At 40.9% G+C, this 23,322-nt stretch overlaps 1 protein-coding gene across 1 annotated transcript in view; it reads right to left on the reverse strand.

Annotated features, from left to right (window-relative positions):
* Positions 1 to 1,518: 1,518 nt before the first annotated feature.
* Positions 1,519 to 23,322, reverse strand: part of LOC149320894 (uncharacterized) — a 63,582-nt gene continuing 41,778 nt past the window's right edge. Inside the window, exons 13-19 of the mRNA XM_089529782.1 lie at positions 14,996 to 15,478; positions 13,682 to 13,777; positions 11,759 to 11,989; positions 10,015 to 10,037; positions 5,601 to 5,719; positions 3,658 to 3,690; positions 1,519 to 2,879 (exon numbers count right to left, since the gene is read on the reverse strand). Coding sequence (XP_089385908.1) covers positions 2,362 to 2,879; positions 3,658 to 3,690; positions 5,601 to 5,719; positions 10,015 to 10,037; positions 11,759 to 11,989; positions 13,682 to 13,777; positions 14,996 to 15,478 — 1,503 coding nt within the window. The 3' untranslated portion in view covers positions 1,519 to 2,361. The remainder of the gene's footprint in view (positions 2,880 to 3,657; positions 3,691 to 5,600; positions 5,720 to 10,014; positions 10,038 to 11,758; positions 11,990 to 13,681; positions 13,778 to 14,995; positions 15,479 to 23,322) is intronic.

The raw sequence follows: 23,322 nt of genomic DNA on the forward strand, positions 1-23,322 counted from the left end.
AGTTCCCAGAATTCCTTAGCATCCCTAGCAGTTAAAGTGGTCTCAAACTGGATTATTTGTTCAGTGGGTTTTGGAGCATGGTCAAATGTTTTCTTTCTCCTGTAAAATTTTAAATACTTTTTGCCTGATGAAGAAGCTAGTAGAGTTTCAAAAGTTTGCAACATGTATAATGGTTCACGCTTGCACGGAATCAAAAAAGACACAGTAAAAATCAGCGTCAAAAAGACACGGGCTAAATAAGTCTAGAGCATGACCCCCCTCTCTGAATCACTTCAGCGATTCGCTTCAAGTGCAAACCAGGGTCATTTGAGCTGCTTCATACTGATTTGCAAATTGGTTTAAAATTAGTGGGAATGAGGCCTTACTAACATATCCTATTTTTCTCTGATGAAGAAGCCAGTGGAGCTTCGAAAGTCTGCTAAATGGCTCACACAGCTACCCCTGCATATTTTCAGGGGTCTATTCCTGAATGTATTTCCTTGCCAAATATTAAGGAGCCTTTCCAGTTTTTATCTATGCACTCAGGGTGTATAGACTCTGGATGAACCTGTTCTACTTTGCCAGGAGTTTGGCTTGGCTTCAGTCACGTGAAGGGAAAGAAGTGGTGTTGCCAGGAAAGGCTTCCAGAGCAGCAGCAGATAAAACAGGAGGGTCACTGGGAACGAGTGATGACTGCTGCAAGATCAGACTTTGGCCAATGGTCAACAGGAGGCAAAATCCAACACCTGGAAAGCCAGAGTTTGGGAATCACTGCTCTAGATAGTCCAGATATGATAGAATCCATGTAGAAATACAGTTTTGTAACTTTGATTTTGGTGGATTTGATTATTTGCAATTTTGATTAATATGTTCTCTCTAGGAATTTCTAGGTCCTCCAGCGCAGCTCTGCCAGAGGCTGGCCATAGAGTTGGGCCAGGTAACCTAGAAATCCCGCCTAGAGAAAATACAGAGGGATGCCTGGGATCCTTGTCACAGAATGGTTCTAGACCATCATAGCAATGGGTTGATCCCACTTTTGTCTCAACCTTATTGCATGATGTCGTGGTTCTCTTGGTGCTGTTGTGCTTTACAGTCATTGGGACCATGTTTTTCATGCTAAAATAATCTGCTAATGATCCCCTTTCCTGCTTTGATTCGGTAGCTAGTTTGAGTGCAGGTGTCCCCTTCCACTTTATGACAAGGTGTGATGTGCATGTGGTCTGGCTGTCCATCCCTTGGAAATTCCCAAGGAAATATTCAGCAGGGAAACTACTTCCTGTGCCTGGGCAGGAAGGACAAAGCTTCTGAAGAAAATAGCAATGATTTCTGTGGTCTATGCTCTTATCAGATTTTTCCCTTACTTTTTTTAATGGCATGCTGTTATGATGCAGTAACACAATCCTTACCTGTTAACCATTGAACATCTTTATTCAGATGCATTTAAAACATGCCCCCCCCAAAGAAATGTATTCACTACTTTCATGTGATATCTCAAACCACAGTATTGTCACCACAACATTACTTTTTTAAAAAAATGTATTTATTTTTGAGGTAATGCTGAAATAACATTATAATATAATGCCATAGTAGCATTAATGGCTCAATGAGTACAAATTAATTGTTTTTAAAGGACTACCATGACATACTTTTGTTTTTGTTTTTTTACAGGAAAAAGATATCAAAAGTGGTAGCGGTGGGGGTCCATTTCTCTTCCTGTGTCACCTCTGTAATAGGTGTACAGTAATGAACTTGTGCTGTAATAGTGTTATTCTAGCTTAATGAGTACAACTGAGGCAGTTTTGAACAGGATTATTATTATTATTATTATTATTATTATTGTTATTATTATTATTATTGTTTATATCTGTAGTGCTGTAAATGTACAACTGACTAGCATAATAAGCACTTCTGTTTTCACAGGAAAAAGACATAAAAAATGGCAGGGGATGACTTGTTTCTCTTCCTGTGCCACCTCTCACAAGGAGAGATTTGGGTAATTATGGGTCTGCTATAAGCAGATATGAAGATCATGAAACACAAGGTAGGACAAATGGGGTGGTGATACAAGCATTAGTGCAGATTAAAAAACTGTGCAAATCACACTATTACAATGCAAATGTTGCTATCATTGCAAATATCTCTGAAGAGGTTTTCAAATGTTATAAGGCAGCATAACACCGTAGTGTGATAAGGACCTAGGTAAGGGAGTCTTAAATACAGGATCTTGTCTTCTTTGACTTTTTAGGGACTGTGTACCGAAGCTTCTCTGAGGACTCTTACAGAAAGGGAAAGCAGGATCTAGACCAATAAAACAGTTGATCTCTAAATTAATCATCCTGGTGAGGAAAATAGGGTTTACTGAGGTCACGTTGCTTGGGAGTCTTAAGAAGAAATTCTGAGGCAGCCTGTCCCATTCACATAAAAGAAGGGGAGCAGAGGTTCTCCTGCAAATGAGGCTTTGGACAATGTGAAAAGAAGGGCTCTTGTATCCCCATCGTAAAAGGCCACCCGTCCCTCCTCGTAGTTCAGAGACACTCGGATCGTCTTGGGCTCTTTCTTCAGGGTCAGACGAGGGGAATGAGGGTGGTTGGTAGTCCAGTATCTTCCATCCCACTTCCCCACGGCCCAGATTCCTTCCTCAACACCAAAACCAACAGGGCCTTTTCTCCTCACTGACTTTTTGGCAATCCCCACGTTCCATGCTCCTTCATCCACCACACTGACTTCCCAGAAATGTCTGCCGGACGTAAATTCCTGACATCCCAGCAAAAAGGCACACGTGTCAAATTGCTGTGGTCTGTCAGGCAGATCTTGACACTTGTCACCCCAGGTTACACTTTTCCAGTCCTGAGACAGGATGAATCGGGAGTAAGCTGTATCTGGATCCAGAGTGACATTTGCTGTGGAATTGAAGGGAAAAGAAAGAGGAAAAGCAGCATCAACTGGAACACTGATGACTGTGTTGAATATAAAACACAGTGAAAGAATTACACAGTCTCTCAGATCAGGATGATTTTCAGCAGAGCAGTTCAGAGTTGAAGTATCCCTCTATTTCCACCCCTGATTTTCCCCAGCAATAAGAATCGTATCAGGTCAGATCCACAACTCAGTTCAGTTTCGGCTGTTGGCAGCCCTTGTGAGGCAAGGCATTTCCAACCCCATAAAAGCCCCCTCTCAAGAAATCTCACAGGTAAAATCTCTGGCTAAATCACAAGCTAAATCCCCATCACTATGTATAGATGTGAAAAGTGGACAGTGAAGAAAGCAAATAAAAAGAAAATCAATTCATCTGAATATGGTGCTGAAGATGATTGCTTAGGATATGGTGGAGAAGCAAAATGACAAACAAATGGGTTTTGGAACACATCAAGTCTGAAATCTCCCTGGAAGCCAAGATGATTAAACTAATGCTGTCTTATTTTGGCCACCATGAGAAGGCACAGCTCATTAGAAAAGGCAATAATGCTAGGAAAATTAGAGGGCAGTAGAAAGAGAGTAAGACCACATGCTAGATTGATGTACTCAATTGGGAATTTACTCAATTTACAGGACTGAAGCAGAGCAGTGAAGGATAGCTGGTCTCGGACATGTCTCATACAGGGTCATCATGTGTCGGGGTTGACATGGGGGCAGTCAACAACAACAACAAAATCTCTGCTCTTGCTTTGAGAGTTTTACCTTTTTGCAGAGGACGTCTGGGTAAGAATGCATCTAGAAAGCAAAGAGACACCAAATTCAAACATCACATTATCAGATCTATAATAAACCTTCTAAAAAGAAAAAGAAAAAACAGTTCCTAATCACACACCTATTTCCTCCTCATTCAAGAAAAAGAGTTGCAGAATCTGAAAAAAAACAACACTCAATAGTGTTGAGGAAGACCATATTACAAGTGGATAGATTTAATCAGGGAAGCCACAGCCCTATGTTTACAAGACCTGAACAGGGCAGTGGATGACCGGCAGGGCTCTTGAAGGTCTCTCATAGAGCTGCTATAAGTTGAAGTTGACCTGATGGCAAATAACAATAATAATTTTCCTCTACAGAAGGCTAAATATGCCCAGTTCTTTCCACTGTTCTTCATGTGATTTACCTCCCAAATCCCTCACCATTCTGATAATTTCCCTCTGGATATGTTCTCATTTTATTATTCAAAGATATAGCTGTGTTAATTTGTAGGATCAGTATGTAGAGAGATCTTGTAGAACCTTTGAGACATATTCTCACACACCAATGACATATATAGGGTTTTCCCTGGCTTGCACTCAACCAAATGCATCTGAGGAAGAAGACTCTAGTCTACAAAAGCTTATGCAGCCAACTTCTTTCTTTCAGTGAGTCTCAAAGGTGCTACAAGATCTCTCTACATACTCATTTTGTTATTTTTTTTCTTAAAAAATATGATATTGGTCAAAATGATATTGGCTATCATTGTGATCACTCCTTATTGGTTATCTAATGTACCCGCTTCTTCCTATCTCGATTGTTTATAATTAATCGTTTTAACAATTTTCTATTTCATTATTGTTATATTAGAAATTATGTTATATATGTAAGTAGGAAGGGGAGGGGGAATTTATTTATATTGTGTGAATTTAAGCTCTCCTCCTAACTCTCCCTTAATCCTTGCCCTATGAACTACCCAGCATTTTGTTTTGTTTTGTTTTGTTTTATTTTTTTACGCAACTCCAGGGCTCTGATATTGCAATTTAATTTTTTTCATAATAGAGAAAAGAAATGCAGGGAGGAGGAATCAGACTGCTTGGGAATAGTGAGGGAAAGGAGGGGACAAGGGGAGAGGAGGAGACACTGATACCATGTGAATATCAATATCACAACTGCCCTGACAGCAACATTTTACGCCCAAGGACTAGTGGGACTACCGCATGATTGAGAGGCCACTGATGGGTTTCCCACGTCCATGAAAAGGGATGCCCTAACCATGCTTGTGGGACATAGCAGCTACGGGTTGGACATGGCAGCATGTAATATGTATCACCATAGCCACCAGATCTAATCATGATCTAAAAGCCACACAATATTTGCAGTCTACCTTAATTGATTTATTTTTCACCATTGGGTAGACAGATACTCTGAAAACTCTGACTTCAGACCACTCACTTCTCTTAGTGCTGAACTTGCTACAGAGTGGGAAAATATCTCAAAAAAAGCAAATGGCTCAACTTCCTGATGACAAAAGGATAAAAAGGAGGAGTGAAGACAGTGAGTTCTCCAACCCCTTGCAGAGCTCTAAGACCCCACCAACAATGTAGGAACAACTGGTGTGATTTGGGGGCAATTTTCTGCCCCCAAATCACATCTAGCTGCTCAGAAACAAACCTAAACATGACAATTTGCCTTCCTTCCAAACCCTCTAATATTTTTTTTCCCAGTTAAAATTTGAATGAAAATGCAGCTGGGAGTGATATAATCTTGCTTCCCTTGTGCTGTGGGGAAAACTGCCCATGCCTGACCTAAAGCATTCAGAACAATTTAGCTTAGGAAAAAAGGATTCTTAGGAAGAGATGTGAAACAAATAGGATACTGATGGGTGCCCCTCCCATGCTCCTTGAATTAATATAATACCTAGCCATAAAATCCTTGTGGCCTCTCTTGCTCACCTTTTAATTGCTTCATAAGACAATTTAGGAAGAGATTCGTATCACAAAATTCCCAGATCTTCAACTCCAGCTCAGGATAAAAAACCACGGGATTCTCAAAACCGCTTCTCCCCATAATCCTAGTGGATAGAAACAATGTTAATTAGCTATCCATCAGATTCAAATTCATTAGTAGATGAGAAGGAGAAAACACAGGGAGAAAAAAAGTGCAGAAGGCTTCTTAGAGGCATCATCATGATCATGATTGTTATTAGAATGACACACACACAGAATTTTCAATGCACCCATCAAAAATGCTTTGGGAAATACATTTATCTTCACTATGCCTACTACAAAAACGAGGCGTGGGACATCCAAAATATCAATTTCCTCTTCTCACCATCACACCAGATCACCATACTCAGAATTTTTCTATCCATGTCTTTTTTCATCCACTGCTACCTGCAAATCTGGATTGCAAACTTGCTATCCAAAGTACTGAATTTATTTAGGCGATAAGCTTCAGCACCTTAAAAGTTTGGTCCAAAATGCAGAGCACTACCTCGCCAAAATAGAAGGCAGCAGCTGCAACTGTATGGAGAGCAAACAAAGGTCTTGGCAAGGGGGTGTTCTCACTTGCGATTTACAACGGTTTAAAATACACCGGTTTCAGTTATACCGACTGAAAATACAACGGGTGTCAACCTGCGTTCCAAATAGTTTTTTTTCCGTTCTCATTTACCAATTGATTCGCTGTAAATGATCCGCTTTCGTTCCTATTCATGAATGAATCGGTGTATTTTTAAACTGGTTTTGTTACTTTTTCGTTCACATTCACTTGTTTTGGCTGTCAATCAAAGCGATGTTATCATGACGTCACATTAATTTGGAGTAACATACACCGATGTAGCCTGTACCTGCATCCCCACTACCTGGCCGTTTTTAATTTGTTATAAATTTTGCGGGTTTTTTTTTTAAAAGAGCCAATCAGGAGGCGCTTATTTGTCCTCTTCTCTGTCTCCCCATACTAACTGCCACAACTCAGTGCTAGGGAATCCTGGGAATGGTAGTTTATTATGGCACAAGCACTCCCTGGCAGAGGAGGATAAATGTCTCACAAACACAACAGTTCCCATAATTCCCATAATATATATATGCATGTGTGTGAGAGCATTCATATATAAACATGTGTGTGTATAAATACACACACACACACACACACACACACACACACACACATCCTTACCTTGTGTTTTCGCCAGATCAGATCAAGGAGGAGAAGGCAGAGGACTTCATTGGGGAAAGAATCTTTGGGAAAGATTGCTCCCTGAGCTGTCTTTTAAGCCATGAAGCGGGGATATGTCCTGCAAAACCCATCCCATAGTTCCTCTGGAAAGAGCCTCGGTTCCCCAAATTCGCTTTGCCTGACCCATGGGGAGAGGGAAGATTGCTCCCTGGGCTGTCTTTTAAGCCATGAAGCAGGGATATGTCCTGCAGGAGCAAATAGGAAGAGCTCCTGTTGCTCCTGCTCTCTTATCGCAAGACCTCGGTGGACAAAGGGACAAGGGAGGCAAAGATGGCGACGGCGACGGCGACGACAGATGGGGACAAAGAAAGGGTGACTCCCCCGAGCCAGCCCATCGCGCTCCGCTCCTCCCATCCAGTTAACCTGATTCAGAGGCTGAATTGTTCCTATTTAAATATTTCGAATCCTATCCCGAATCAAGGAAAAATACTAGGGTTGACCCTTCTATTTTTTTACGCCGGTTTATAAGCCTCTAACACAGATTAAATATAATAAACCGAATCAGATTCGAATCGTAGTGAAAACGATATCAGGTTAATCTAGAACTGTTCTAGAGTTAACTTGGGTTTCAGTAGAAATGCTACACCTTGGATTCGATGTGTAAACTGGTGTATAACCCAGTGAGAACACCCCCCAAATGTTCCTCAGATCCTTTACTATGAGCTTGGTGACTCCTTCTAATCATGTAGCCGAGAGGCATCAGGAAACGGGAGCTCAAAGTCAAAGTTTTATTGCCGCTTATGACCAATAGCCTTTGCATAAAACAACAGTACATACACTATACATACAGAATTCAAACATGAGGAAATGGGAGCTGTGTCTAGGTATTTCTATACTAGCATCAGGCACTTCTGAGACAAGCATTTGGCTCAGGAAATTTCATTTAAAGGGAGGGCAGTAACCTAATAGAAGAAACTGTGGTCTGGTAGAATGGAGAGAATCAGTGGGATACATAATAATCTCAGGAACAAAAGCTCATGTGGTGTGGAAAAGGGTACACCCAAGAACAAGAAACTTTTGTTTTTCTTGTACTTCTAAAGCACTTGGTATCCTCTGGTGTTTGGTTCCAGGACTTCCTGTGGGTACCAAAATCCATAGATCCTTAAGTCCCATTAAATGCAGTGGCATAGTAAAATAGTGTTCCATATATATAAAATGGCAAAATCAAGGTTTGCTTATTGGAATTTATATATTTTAAAAATATTTTAAAGCTGTGGACGGTTGAATCCGTGGATAAAAAATCTATGGATATGGCGGGGTAACTGCAATATGCTGGAAGTGGTGTCAATCGGTATGTCAAAGAAATCAGACAACTATAAATATCAAAAGAGGCAAACTCCTCCAAAGAATCATTGCAGGTGTCAAAGGAAGGCTTCACCAAAATAAGTTCAGTACCAGGGGTATGTTATTGCCTACACCCTGAGACAAATAAAATAAAATAAAATAAAATGAACTAGTAGCATGGAATTATAGAGCTGGAAGGAGCAAAGGCGATTTAGTTCAACTCCCTGCTATGCACAACCATACACAACTAATGGTAGAATTCAAGCTTACTCATCTTCCACATGATGTACTTCAAGATATTTAAAGATGGCTATCATATCACTTTTCAGTTTTCTTTTCTCCAGAGAAAACATGCCCAGCTATCTAAGCCATTCCTTAGATTACTGTTTAGTTTCCAGACCTTTCACCATCTTGGTCATAGGATTTTAGGAGTTTATCCTGTGGGGAAAATCCCATGCAAAAATGGGATTTAAAAGCTGGAAAAAACTCACAAAAGCGGGTTGATTTTCACACATGTCGTTGTTAAAGTGGTGTTAACCTAAATGGAAAGTAGACAAAAGCCACTCCTTTTTACTTTTGGGAGTTTCTGAAAGTAAAAAGGAGCCGCTTTTGTCTATTTTCCGTCTACTTTCTATTCGGGTTAACACCACTTTAACAATGACGTTAGGTGAAAACCAACCCACTTTTGCAGTTTTTTCCGAATTAACCCCCCGTTTCTGCACAGAATTTCCCCTGTGTGATAAACTCCATAGAGTTGGAAGAAACCACAAGGGCCATCCAGTGGAACACCCTGCCATGGTCACCTTCCTTTGAATATATTCCAGATTGTATGTATTCTTCAGAAATATGGATCTTTTGTGGGGGGAGAAAAAAGGCCTACGGTAAGGTATGGGTGGATCCAAACAAAAAGTCTTTCAAGCACCCAATCACAACCCTGACATGGGGGAAATGATCCTGCAACCAACATCTGTATTTTTTCTTCTGTTGGTTCCAATGAAAAGATTATCAGTGAAAGAAATATAAATGACCTCTCCAAAAACCCTCTAGTCTGCTCTTATAGTACAAGCCTAGCAGAGCTTTGGATAAGATGAATAATAAATATAAACATGCATTCTATAAGTAAAAATTACAACACACTTCCATTTGCTTTCAGATTTTCCTCTCTGCACCAATAGGATTGCTTGGAAGCTAATCTGAAAATATATATATATATATATATATATATATATATATATATATATATAAATGGTGGAGAAAACACTGCAGAGGAATATACAACAGGCAAAGCTGAGGTATGGCAGGGAAGGGACAGAGATCCTTAAAAGTTTATCACACTGGGGCTAATTTTGGCATTACAGGGAGATTAAAGTGCATTCAAAGCATCATGCAAATAAAGAGAAAATGGCAAGTAATTGCAAAATGATTATCACACAATATTGCGCAATAAAGTGATATCCGAAATGCATTGTCATTAAAATCCCAAAAGTAAAAAGATGCACATTAATGCTTCTTTGTGACTACTTTAATGGTGGGTTTTGTGCGACATCATGTGAAATCATTATACGTAATTACACGATTTTCCCAGGAAATCACATGATAAACTCCCAATCTCCTTCGTATGATAAACTAATTAGTGTGAGAATACAGTTCTGTGCACAGTTATGTGTAAGTCCAAATGAACAGAGTCAGACCTACTACTCATTAGCCACAAATAGCAATAGCAAAATTGTGTCTAAAATTGCCCTGATTGTATCCTTAAAACTTATGGAATTCTCCATCCTCTCCCAGGTTCTTTGTGTAACTCAGTCTCAACAGCATGAAGTGAAATGAGTGGGATCTACTTACTTCTCCAAGTTCCTCTTAACATCCTAGAGGAGGAAAACAAAGAAAGAAGAGGTAACTCAGTGCTTGTCATAAATCGCAATCTGAATTTTCTAGAGGGAGATGCCTTCTGGCCTGCACATATTTAGCTAATGCCTAGCATCACACACCCAAGGACTATGGTGGAGTTTCTTAAAGAGAGGGCAAAATGGTTTCATGTGGAAATCCATTTTTCAATTTAGTCCAGCCTTTAAATCTCCTATCCAAAGTGCTAACCCCTATCCACAAAATAAATTCTGCATCTTGGATAGTTCATGTAAAATTATAGAGTATAGTTTCTTCACTGCAGTAACATGGAAGCCACCAGCCACCACTGATAATCCACAATCTGTAAAACTCCAGATTTAAAAACAAATTAGAATATACATTATTTAAAGAATTACATACAATCAGCATGTAGAGAGATCTTGTAGCACCTGCAAGACTAACTAAAAGAAAGAAGTTGGCAGCATGAACTTTTGTAGACTTCAGTCTACTTCCTCAGATGCATTTGGAAGAAATAGACTGAAGTCTACAAAAGCTCATGCTGCCAACTTCTTTCTTTAGGTTAGTCTCAAAGGTGCTACAATCTCTCTCTACATACTGCTTCTACAGACTAACATGGCTATATATTTGAATAAAATACAATATGATACAAAGGAAAGATTTGTCATTGTCACTGCAGCGGTTCTGGTTACTCAAAACAGCAAATATTGACTCTGCACAAACAGCAAGTACAGTGAGCCTTTGATATCACTGGGGTTTGGTTCCAGGCCCTTCCCATGGATACTAAAACCTATGGACGCTCAAGACCTATTACAGTTGGTCCTTATACACAGATTTTTTATACACGGATTCAAGCATCCGCGGTTTGAAAATGTTCAAAAAGAGTATACATTTCAAATATCAAACCTTGATTTTCCATTTTTTATAAGGGACACTATTTTGCTATGTCATTATATTTAATGAGACTTGAGCATCCACGGATTTTGTTATCCACAGGGGATCTTGGAACCAAACCCCAGCGTATAACAAGGGTCCACTGTATATACAATGGAGTAGTAAAATGGTGTCACGTATACAAAATGGCAAAATGAAGGTTTGTGTTTTGGGGGGGATCTTTTTTTCTTCTTCATATTTTCAAGTCATGGATGGTTGAATTTGTGGCTGCAGAATCTGTGGATACAAAGGGCTGACTGTATGCTAGTTTATCCTGCAGAGTTCTCCCCACAGAAGGATATATTAAGGATTTAAATCAGCAAGGAAGTCACATTACATTAAGATGTGACTTAGGTCTTCCATGGCTATCATATGACACTGCACCTTCTAAGTAAGAAAACCATAAAATGAGGACTTTTATTCTTTCTGCAGACAAAGGATTCATTGAGACTGTGAAGGCGGCTTTGCTCTGGAGATCAGGAGTTTATCCTGTGAATATCCTGGAAAAATCACATAATCATGCAAAACAATTTCACACGACGTAGCACAAAACCCGCCATTAAAGTGGTCACAAAGAAGTATTAACATGCATCTTTTTACTTTTAGGATTTAAGTGACAATGCATTTCTGATATCACTTTATGTGCACAATTGCGTGTGATAATCATTCAGCAATTACTGCCATTTTTGCTTTATTTGCGGGATGCTTTAAATGCACTTTAATCTCTCTTTAATACCAAAATTAGCCCCAGTGTGATAAACTCCCTAGTCTCATTCTGCTACTGTTTTACCTGCAGGAGTTCACTAGCTGGTTGCTGACACTTCCTCTCAACCTCCTGGATGAGACTTTCAACAGAGGAAAGTTCCTTGGATATCCTAGCCAGGTGCTCATTCCTCTTCTTTGAAATCTCCTTCTCCAACTCTTCTGTTTGTGCCAGCAGCAGTTTTTCTTGGGCTTCTAAAAACTGGTGTAATTTTCTGAACTCAGCCATTATGTTTTCTTTCTCTGTTTTTGTTTCCTTCTGCAAAAAAGAAGGAAAATAGGAAGCCAGTGGGTGGGAATGCAATCAGTCTATGCATTTATGAGTTTTCAGGAGTTAATCACACGAAGGAAATCGGGAGTTTATCCCATGAATATTGGGAAAATCACGTAATTACGCGAAACGATTCCAAACGATGTCGCACAATACCCACCATTAAAGTGGTCACAAAGAAGCATTAATGCCCATTTTTTTACTTTTGGGATTTGAACGACAATGCATTCCCGATATCACTTTATTGTCACAATTGCATGAGATAATCATTTGCACAATTACCCCTCATTTCCGCTTCATTTGTGGGATGCTTTAAATGTGCTTTAATCTCTCTTTAATGCCAAAATCAGCCCCAGTGTGATATACTCCTTATATTGTTTGATCCTGTGAAAAATCAAAAATCAATGAGAAAAATTGCCAAAGCACACTGTAGAAATAATCTAGTTTAAGGCCACTAACTGCCTTGGCAGTTATAAGTGACAGGAAATGTAGATTGCTGTGGTACCATAGCTCTCTGATAGGGAAGGCTAAATGTCTCACAAAACTACACTTCCCAGACTTCCCTAGCACTGAGCAAGGGCAGTTAAAGTGGTCTCAAACTGGATTATTGCTGCAGTGTGTTTTGGCCCAGAGTCTTAGGCCCCATTCACACTATGAAAATAATCCAGGATGAATCCGGGTTGAATCCTTGTTGTTCACACACGTCCCAAATGCACTCAATGCACGGGGGGGGGGGGGGGGGCTGGCAAAAAAACCCACTTAACTCAGGATATTGATACCATTTTTACCCTAACGTTTCCTGAAAGATCTGCGTCGTCGACAGTGTGAATAAGCTTCTCGTATCAATTTGGATTGCTCTTTATCATTCCTTCTCCTTTGAAACGAAGGGAGGAGGCTCCATTTTAACCTGAAACTATGGCACATGTGAATAATACAGGAACCCTGGTGATGCAGTGGTTAAATGCCTGTACTGCAGCCACTCACTCACAAACCATAAGGTCGCGAGTTCAATACCAGCCAAGGGCTCAAGCTCAACTGAGCCTTGCATCCTTCCGAGGAAGTCGCTAAAATGAGTACCCAGCTTGTTGGGGCAATTAGCTTGCACATTGTAAACCGCTTAGGGAGTGCTTAAGTGCACTGATAAGCGGTATAGAAATGTACTTGCTATTGCTATTGCTATTAAAATGACTTGAAGAGATTCGCAAACCCAAAACAAAATGGGAACAACAAACCGGAAATGTATCAGAATGGCAATGCACATCACATTGGGACAAAAATGAGTGTGAATCCCCCTTAGGAAGGTTTTTTGCTGAGAGAGATTAAACCTTACTGAATTGGAAAAATGGAATTTTGTTTTTAAAAAGGAATTTCATATACCATTTTCCCAGAAAGTAACTTTGGGCTATAGTAAGTTTTAGTTTCCTAGTACAGTCGGCCCTCCACATTTGTGGTTTGACTTTTACGGATTGGATTGTTTGAGGATTTTATTAATATGCTCTCTCTAGGGATCTCTAAATCCTCCTGCCTCACTATGGTCGACTTCTGGCAGATGTTGATCACAGAAGTGTTATCTTAGATTTCTAAAAATGTGTTTTTTTTATTTGAGGTCTTTCACCTTTCATGGGGGTCCGGTGGCCCTAACCCCAATGTGCATTGTAATGATGAGCCACAACCACATACCAGCAGGCCTTGGCTTTCCTTCTCTGCCTCTGCTTTAGATGCTAAAATGTCTTCTCTTTCCTTCTTCAGAATCTCCAGGTAGCGGCAGATTTGATCCTGAAGAAAAAAAATTCATTCAGATTTTAGATTAGAGAAAGAAACTCCTTTTGAACTACAGCCTAGAGCACCTGGTATTAGTTGGTGGTCTCCCATCCAGTTCCTAACCATGCTTAGCTTCCAAGATCAACAAGGATCTTGCACCCTGCACTTAAAATAAATACATTGATACATACATATAATCAATTGGCTTAAAAATGCTGCATGGGCAGGAAGAGAAAGTGGTAAAGCAGCTGCCTCATTTTCTCTGTCTCTTACACACACAAGTGTTCTGCTGAGTAAGTTTCTACAAGGCAGGTATTTCTTATCTCTGTGCTTGCAGTAAGCACATTGCAAAAAACTCCATGGCAGAGTTCCCAGAACAGACGATAAGAGAGCATTCAAAAATCTAAATAATAGCTTCAAGGACTGCAAAGCCCACCAGGCTGATCAGCAAACTAAAAAGCCCAGCAGGCCTAACAGGTTTTCCATCACAGAGACTTCCCCATCTTTTCTACGTCATTTATAAAAGTAAACAAACCCACTGGGAAAGTCCCACTCTCTCAAACTCAGAGGAAGGCAATGGCAAACAGCCCTGTGAACAAATCTTGCCAAGAAAACCCTGTGACAGCTTTACCTTAGGGTCACCATAATTTGGAAGCAATGTGGACTGCATCTGCACTGCAGACTTAATACAGTTTAACACCACATTCACTGCCATGGCTCAATGCTATGAAATTCTGAGATTTGTAGTTTTTTGAGGAAGCTAGCCTTCCTGTCAGTGAGCTCTGGTGTCACGGCAAACTACAAATTTCAGGATTCCATTGCATGGAGCCTTCGCAATTAAAGTGCTGCAAAACTGCATTACTTCTGCAATACAGATGCAGCATGAAGGCACACAACAACAACAACAACAACAACAACAACAACAACAACCTGTCTGTGTGTGTGTGTGTGTGTGTGTGTGTGTGTGTGAGCCAGCATGGCACAGTGGTTTGAGTGTTGGCCTATGACCATGGAGACTAGGATCTGATTCCCAGCTTGGCCATGAAACCCACTGGTTGACCTTGGGCAAGAAGTCACACTCTCTCAGTGTCAGGGGAAGGCAACGGCAAACCTTCTCTGAACAAATCTTGCCAAGAAAACCCCATGATAGGTTCACCTTAGGGTCACCATAAGTCGGAAACGACTTGAAGGCGCACAATATACAAACACAGAAGCTCCACAGTGCTTTCTTACTCGATACTCTTGGGCAGCCTCCTCTGCAGGGACCGTCTCATGATTTCGGTGTTCCTTGGACCGGTCGCACACCACGCAGATGAGGGTTTGGTCCTCCTCACAGAAGAGCTTGAGGGGCTCCTGGTGTTTCTCGCAGGCTCCCTTGTTCCTTTTGGCCCTCTTCTCTCCCTCGTTTCTCAGTTTCTTGGCAATTGCGACCACATTGGCCAGTTGCCTGTTTGGCCTTAGCTGGGTATACTGGACTTTCTCTCTGCACTGTGGGCAGGAGGCCTCTGTTGCCACCCAGCAGTTCTTCAGGCAAGCCTGGCAGAAGTTGTGCCCACAGTCGATGGTGACAGGCTCAGTGAAAAAGTCCAAGCAGATGGAACAAGTCGCTTCCTCACAGAGGTCCTGCAAGGAATATTCTGCAGCTGCCATGGCTGCTTCAAGCTCCAGATAAAGAGAGAAATGAGAGTGTTTTTTTCCTTCACTCTCTGGCTCTTTCTACATCTGGGACTAGTTTCGCTTCTTGCAGCTGACCCAGCTCTCTTGGCAGTTGGCACAGAGCCCTGGCAAAAGGAAAGAACTGGAAAGAGGCCTCTCAATAAGAGACTGACAGTGCTTTTTTCTTGCTCCCAGTTTCGTATTTCTACACCTCATTCAATCAGATGCATTTAGAATGGCATCTCACACACACACACCCCAAAACCACAAATGAACCACAGTGAGCCCTTGGTATCCATTGGGGTTCAGTTTCAGGACCCTTGCGAATACCAAAATCAAATCCCATTAAATACAATGCCATAGTAAAATGGTGTCCCTGATCTAAAAATAGCAAAATCAAGGTTTGCTTTTTAAAAATTATATATTTTTAAAATATTTTCAAGTGGTGGATAGTTGAATCCATGAATAACGAATCTGTGTATATTGCTTTCTTTCTGACTGTATATCAAAGCAATATTTGTGGCTTTGGTGTGTGTGTGTTACGAACCCCAGCATGAAGGTCTGGGGTGTAGTTTAAAGTTATGTACGAACCAGGAACTAATTTCACTATCTTCACTGGGAAAGGGAAATTTCACTTTAAAAAAATGAATTGGCTGTAATGTGCAGCTCATTTAGAAAATGGCGGCGGGGGAGGGGGGGGGAATAGATAGGAGAGATAGATGAAAGGAGTTTATCACATGGGACGGATCCTGTGCAGAAACTGAATTTAAACTGGGAAAACCCCCGCAAAAGCAGGTAGATTTTCAGATGACGTCAGGAGTTAACCTGAACAAAAAGTGGACAACATCTGGAAAAGCAGGTTGATTTTCACATGATGTAAAGGTTAATGAGCATTAACACAACATTAACCAGAATGGAAAGTCGACAAACCGGCTCCTTTTTACTTTTGGAAAATTCCAAAAGTAAAAAGGAGCGGGTTTTGTCGACTTTCCATTCGGGTTAATGTCATGTTATTGTTTATTAACCCCAATGTGTCTGAAAAATCAACCCACTTTTGTGGGGGGGAGGGGGTCTGGATTTTTAAATCTCATTCCTGCACAGGATCTGTCCTGTGTGATAAGCTCCTAAACCTGAAAAAATCCTGCCTAATTTGCAAACTGAGGAATGACCTAAATTTTTTTAAAAGTGTGTTGTTTTAAGCAATTTTACCTTTTTTAGCTGTATTTTATTCTCTTAATGAATAATCTGTTTTAACATTGTAATAATTTAAGTCTATTTTAATGCATCACTTTTGTATGTTTTAATTGTACTGTCCTTTTAAATTGTAATTAAATTGTAATTGTACTGTTCTTTAAATTGTAAGTAAAATTGTACAAAAACTTGGGTTTTTGTATAAAAGACAAGGTTAAATATTTGGGGATTATTTTGACAAATAAAAATTCAAATCTGTATAAGAATAATTACCAAAACAAGTGGACAGAAATTAGGAAAGACTTGAAAAATTGGCAGGACTTGAAACTCTCTTTATTAGGAAGAATCGCCGCAGTTAAAATGACAGTCTTACTGAAGCTGTTATTTCTGTTCCAGGGCATACCGATACTTAAATATGAAATTTTTTTCAAATAATGGCAAAAACAATTGGCAGATTTTGTATGGGCCGGGAAGAAACCGAGGATTAAACTTAAAATTTTGCATGATGCCAAGGAAAGAGGCGGTTTTGCTTTTCCCAAATTAAGTTTGTATTATGAAGCCAGTGTAATAATGTGGTGAAAGGCATGGATGACTTTAGAGAATGAAAAATTGTTAAAAATAGAAAGTACCGATATGAGGTTCGGATGGCATGGCTATTTATTTTATGAGAAATTGAAAGCAAATAAGAATTTCAATAACCATTACATCCGAGCCTCAATTTTCCGTATCTGGAACAAATATAAGAAAAGAATCTCTCCTAAAATTCCGTTGTGGCTTTCACCTCATGAGGCACTATATAATGTTGATCCTAAAAGAGAAACAACATGGATAAAGTATAGGGATCTAATTGATGAAAATGGTGAAATTAAAACGCTTGAGAGGTTGAAGCAAGAGAAATGGAAAATAGGTTGGTTCTTATATAGACAGTTACACCAGAGGTTCCATATTGACAAAAAAGAGTGTGGCTTATCTAATTCCAATACGGAAATGGAGGAAATTATTTGTCAATCAGAACAGAAAACAATATCTAAAATATATAACAAGTTATTAGAATGGTATACTGAGGATGAGCTCATTAAAGAGGCTATGCTCAAATGGGCACAGAATTGTGGAAGAGTAATCGAATTAGACCAATGGGAGAAGGCGTGGAATAAAAGGCTAAAATACTCCCAATCACAATATGTAAAAGAGAACTATTACAAGATATTATATAGGTGGCACCTATCACCAAACAAAATAGCCAAAATTTATAAGACAGGAAAGAGGAACTGCTGGAAATGCCATAAAGAGATTGGTACTTATTATCATTTATGGTGGTCCTGTGATAAAGCAAGATTGTATTGGAAACAGATGCAGGCTGAAATCTATAATATTTTGGGGATTAAGTTAAAGTTGAGAGCTGACATATGGTTACTTTGTATGTTGGATGATGATGTGGAAGTGAAGTTTGGTAAAATTATTTTTTATATGCTAACTGCGGCCAGATTAACCTTTGCTAGACATTGGAAAAGTGATAAAGAAATAGATATGAATGAATGGCACATGAAAATATATGATATGATGGAAATAGATTTATTATCATCTAAACTGAATAATGAAGATAATAACAAATGGAAGATACGCTGGGAAGAAGTTATGCAATACAGTATATGGAAAGAAAATGGGGTAAAGTGGTAAATATGTTGTCAAACGTTGACATATCGATTTGAAAGTTAAAAAGATACTCAATGTCAAGATTACACAGAAGTGTTAATGATAGATTGTAAGCTTATAATATACTTGTGTTTAAAATGTTGGTATGTGATAGCTATAAGCTTGAAAGAGGGAAGACTTGAGTACAAGGAGAGATAAGGATGTTGAGTACAAGTAAAAAGAGTTTTTGTTTTAAGGGAAATCCCTACAGAATTAATTTTACATTTGGAAAAGTTAAATACAGAGGAGGGAGAACATTAAGATTACTAATCACAGGAATAGTTTTCCCTTCAGTATAGACAAGTGCGGCGTAAAATAAGCAAATATGAAGCGTGGGAGGTAAACTTTTAGGATTTCTTATGGATTATGAGAGTCACGGTATAAGAAAATGAAGATGGAGAAGGTTAAAGAAGTATAGATAATTCCTGTGATTAGGGGAAAAGGAAGTACGTTAAGAAATTGTAATGTATTTATAGGCTGACAAAAAAAGAAAAGAAGGGATTAAGGGAAAATATAATAAGATACTGTATGATAAAGATGTATGATGTATTATGTAATAAGTGAAATAAACTCAAATTAAAAAGAAAGAAAAAAATTGTAAGTAAAATTGTGTCCCAGTTTTGGGGGAAAAGCGAGATGCAAATCACCATCATCACCATCAGCAGCACAACAACAGCACAATTTTTATGTGATTTTCACTGTTTAAACCCCTGATTTTCCCCGTCTCTGTGTGATAAAGTAATATGAGACACCATGGTTCAGATTCACACCCAGCCATGGAAACTGATTGGGTAACTTTGGGTGATTGTTCTAGATAGTTTTCATATACTAAATATTGAATTATATACAGGTTGAGTATCCCTAATCCTGAATTCCAAAATCCAAAATACTCTGAAATCCAAAATTGTGGTTGAGATTGTGACACCTTTGCTTTTTGATGGTTCAGTGTACACAAACTTTGTTTCATGCACAACATTATTCAAATATTATGTATAAAATTACCTTCTAGCTATATGTATACAGTGTATACACTTGTCATCATTTCTGATGGAGAACAGGTGAGATACCAGAGGACTGGCTAAGAGCAAATATTGTCATTCTCTTCAAAATGGTAAAAAAGAAAAGAAAAGAAAATCCAGGTAACTACAGATCAGTGAGCCTGACCTCAATACCAGGGAAAATATTAGAACAGATAAGACAGTAGTCTGCAAGTATCTTGATGACAATGCAATGATCTATAGGAGCCAACGTGGGCTTATCAAGAGCGAATCCTTCCAAACTAATATTATTTTTTTAATTGGGTCACTAATTTAGTAGATGATGGGAATGTGTTAGATGGATTTTAGCAAAGCATTTGATAAAATCCCCCATGATATTTTGATTAGCAAAATGAATAATAATAATAATAATAATAATAAAATTTTATTTATATACCGCCTTTCCAGAGATCAAGGCGGTTTCACAACACAACACATATAACAATAAAAACCATTAAAAACATCATAAAAGCAAATCATACAGTAAACAGTCTCACGCTAGCTCAACAATGCTGCTGAGAGGAGAGAGGAAGGGAGTACATCAGGGGTCATCAGGGGTCAGGGTATGCCTGCTGGAATAGGTGTGTTTTTAACCCCTTTTTAAATTGTTCCAGTGAGGCGGCCGAGCAGAGCTTGCCGGGAAGCGAGTTCCAGAGCTTGGGGGCCGAGGTAGAAAAGGCCCTCTGCATGGTGGTGACATATCTAGCATCTGGAACCCTTAACAATTGCTTCCCGGCAGACCTGAGTGTGCGGGGCGGATTGTATGGAGAGAGGCGGTCCTCCAAGTACCCTGGGCCCAAGCCATTTAGGGCTTTATAGGTAATAACCAACACCTTGTATTGCGCCCGGAAGCAAATAGGCAACCAATGAAGGTCTTTAAGGACCGGTGTTATATGACTGGTCCTGGAAGTACCAGTGACCAGTCTTGCCGCCATATTCTGCACCAATTGCAGCTTCCGGGTATGGTACAAGGGTTGCCCCATGTAAAGCGCATTGTAGAAATCCAATCGAGAGGTTACCAGAGCATGTACTACAGTTTCATGGTCCCCTCGGCCCAGGTAGGGGCGCAGCTGGCGTATCAACCAAAGCTGATAACAGGTACTCCTGACTGTCGCATCCACCTGAGATGTAAGGTGGAGCGACGAATCAAGGAGCACCCCCAGACTGCGCACTGAGTCCTTCACGGGAAGCGTGACCCCGTTCAGGACAGGTGGAGACACAACCATTCCTAGGCCCGGAGAACCTATCACGAGCACCTCCGTTTTCTCTGGATTCAGGCTGAGTCTGTTTTCCCTCATCCAGCCCATTACCGACTCCAGGCAGGCAACGAGAGGAGAGATGCCATCCTTGGTCACTGAATCAGTCAGAGACATAGAGAAGACTATCTGGGTGTCATCAGCATACTGATAACCCCGCGCCCCGTGCCTCCGGATGATCTCCCCCAGCGGTTTCATGTAAATGTTGAAAAGCATGGGGGACAGAATGGCTCCTTGAGGGACACCAGATGTAAGGGCCCTCTTGTCGGAGCGCACGTCCCCCAGCTGCACCATCTGGAACCTACCCGAGAGGTAGGATCAGAACCACTGGAGTGCAGTGCCCCCGATTCCCAACTCCCCCAAGCGCTCCAGAAGGATACCATGGTTAATGGTATCGAAAGTCGCTGAGATGTCCAAGAGCACTAACAGGGACACGCTACCCCGTCCATGCCCAGACGGAGATCATCGACCAAGGAGACCATGGCGGTCTCAACCCCGTAGCCCGCCCGAAAGCCGGTTTGAAATGGGTCTAGATAATCCGTTTCATCCAAGACCGCCTGAAGCTGGATTGCAACTGCCCTCTCGATCACCTTCCCCAGAAATGGCAATAGCGATACTGGCCGATAATTATTATGCATCAGGGGATCGAGGGAGGGCTTTTTTAGTAGTGGTTTTACAATGGCCAATTTTAAGCTAGATGGAAATTGCCCATCCCTCAGTGATGTATTAATTATACGGTGTAACATGGAAGTTACCACCGTCCCCCCCTGAGCCGCTAGCCACGAGGGACAGGGATCGAGAGAGCAAGTTGTCTTCCTAACACTTCTAAGGATCTTGTCCACATCCTCGGTGCTGACAGACTCAAAATGATCCAGTACAATCGAGTCCACGGAAGCTCTGGAAACCTCTACTCTGGTATCTGCGCTAATACTAGCATCAAGACCTTCCCTTATCCGAGAGGTTTTATCCGCGAAGAAGTTGTTAAATTGGTCACAGCAGGCTTTAGATGGTTCCAATATAGGGTTCAGGGCAGGGGGGAGCCGGGTGAGCTCCCTCACTACCCTGAACAGCTCTGCTGGACGCGACTCCGCGGACGCGATACGTGCAGCAAAGAACGAATTCTTTGCTGCATCTATCACCTCTCCATAGTCCTCCAACAGGAGGTCTAGGAGAGCCTTGTCGGGTAAGCGCTGGTGTCTACGCCAGTCGCGCTCTAGATGTCGCAGCACCCGCTTCCTTGCCCGGAGATCTTCCGTATACCATGGCTGTTTTTTGGAAGCAGGCCTGAGAGGACGCTTGGGAGCAATGCTGTGTATAGCCCTGGAGAGATCAGTATCCCAGATGTTAGTCAGGGCATCAACAGAATCGCCGTCATTTCCAACCATATAGCCCTCTAGGGCTTCTTGGAACCTATTGGGTTCCATCAGCCTTCGAGGGTGGACCATTCTAATAGGTCCACCACCCCCGGGAGGGATCTGGGTAGATGCCTTGATGTTTGCCTCCACCAGGAAATGATTAAATATAGAAAAGATGGGAATACTGTCAGATGGATCCATAACTGGTTGGAAAACAGTGTTTAAAGAGTCATAGAATCATAAACTTGGAAGAGACCACAAGGGCCATCCAGTCCAACTCCTTGTCAGGCAGGAATGCTCAATCAAAGCATCCCCAATAGATGACCATCCAGCCTCTGCTTGAAGACGTCCAAGGAAAGAGACTCCACTACACTCCAGGGGAGTTTGTTCCACTGTCGAACAGCCCTTACTGTCAGGAAGTTCCTCCTAATGTTGAGGTGGAATCTCTTTTCCTGCAGTTTGCATCCATTGTTCCGGGTCCTAGTCTCTGGAGCAGCAGAAAACAAGCTTGCTCCCTCATCAATATGACATCCCTTCAAATTCTTAAACAGGGCTACCATATCACAACCATCTCTTCTCCAGGCTAAGCATACCCAGCTCCCGAAGTCTTGCTGGGGGTGCTTTTGCAGGAGATCCTGCAATGTGCAGGGGGTTGGACACTTCCAACTCTATGATTCTATTATCACTGCTAACCCATGAGAATATTATTGCCAAGGGAAGAGACACTTTTAACAACAGTGTCTGTTCTCTTGGGAATAATATTATCTTGTGCTAACACTAGCAAGGTCTCCCTCCCCAAATAGATTCATGTTGGCTGGTCATCCAAAAGTAAATCCCTTGTTACCAGAGCTGAAATCTGAATTTTGGTGTGTGCATGTTCTCCTTACGGCTCCAAACGGACTCTGTACTCTGGGCAGCCATGATCTCTGAGATGAGTACTCATGTCCCCACTATCCTATAAGGACATCAAACAGAAGAGTTTGGGAGTTGCAAATGAGAAACTTTAACCCCTCCAAAGTCAGGAAGATAGGTGATTTAGGCAGGCTGTTCTGCCAGGCTTCGATAAGACTAATTTCATTCTCACCCGGACAGTGCCAGACCAAGTGATCCTTTACAATGTAGATTCAGTCTCTTTGATGTAGGACAAACACCTTTGCCCTCAGGGCTAGTTGGAAGGCACAAGGACACTGTCACTGGCTCTTTTAGCCAGCCCAATAAGTAGTTGAGCTAATTAAAATTTCCCCTAGAGAAATCCTTAGCGACACCCTCTTTTCTGGACTAAAGCAAGCAAGGTTCTTTAGCCTTGCATAAAATGATATACCAGACCCCTTGTATAACAGTCTCCCTACCCTCAAGAATTGGTCTTGTAGGGA

Source organism: Sceloporus occidentalis, unplaced genomic scaffold (genome assembly GCF_023333645.1).
Source record: "Sceloporus occidentalis isolate IW3139 unplaced genomic scaffold, rSceOcc1.0.p SCAF_1, whole genome shotgun sequence".
Taxonomy (NCBI): Eukaryota; Metazoa; Chordata; class Lepidosauria; order Squamata; family Phrynosomatidae; genus Sceloporus; species Sceloporus occidentalis.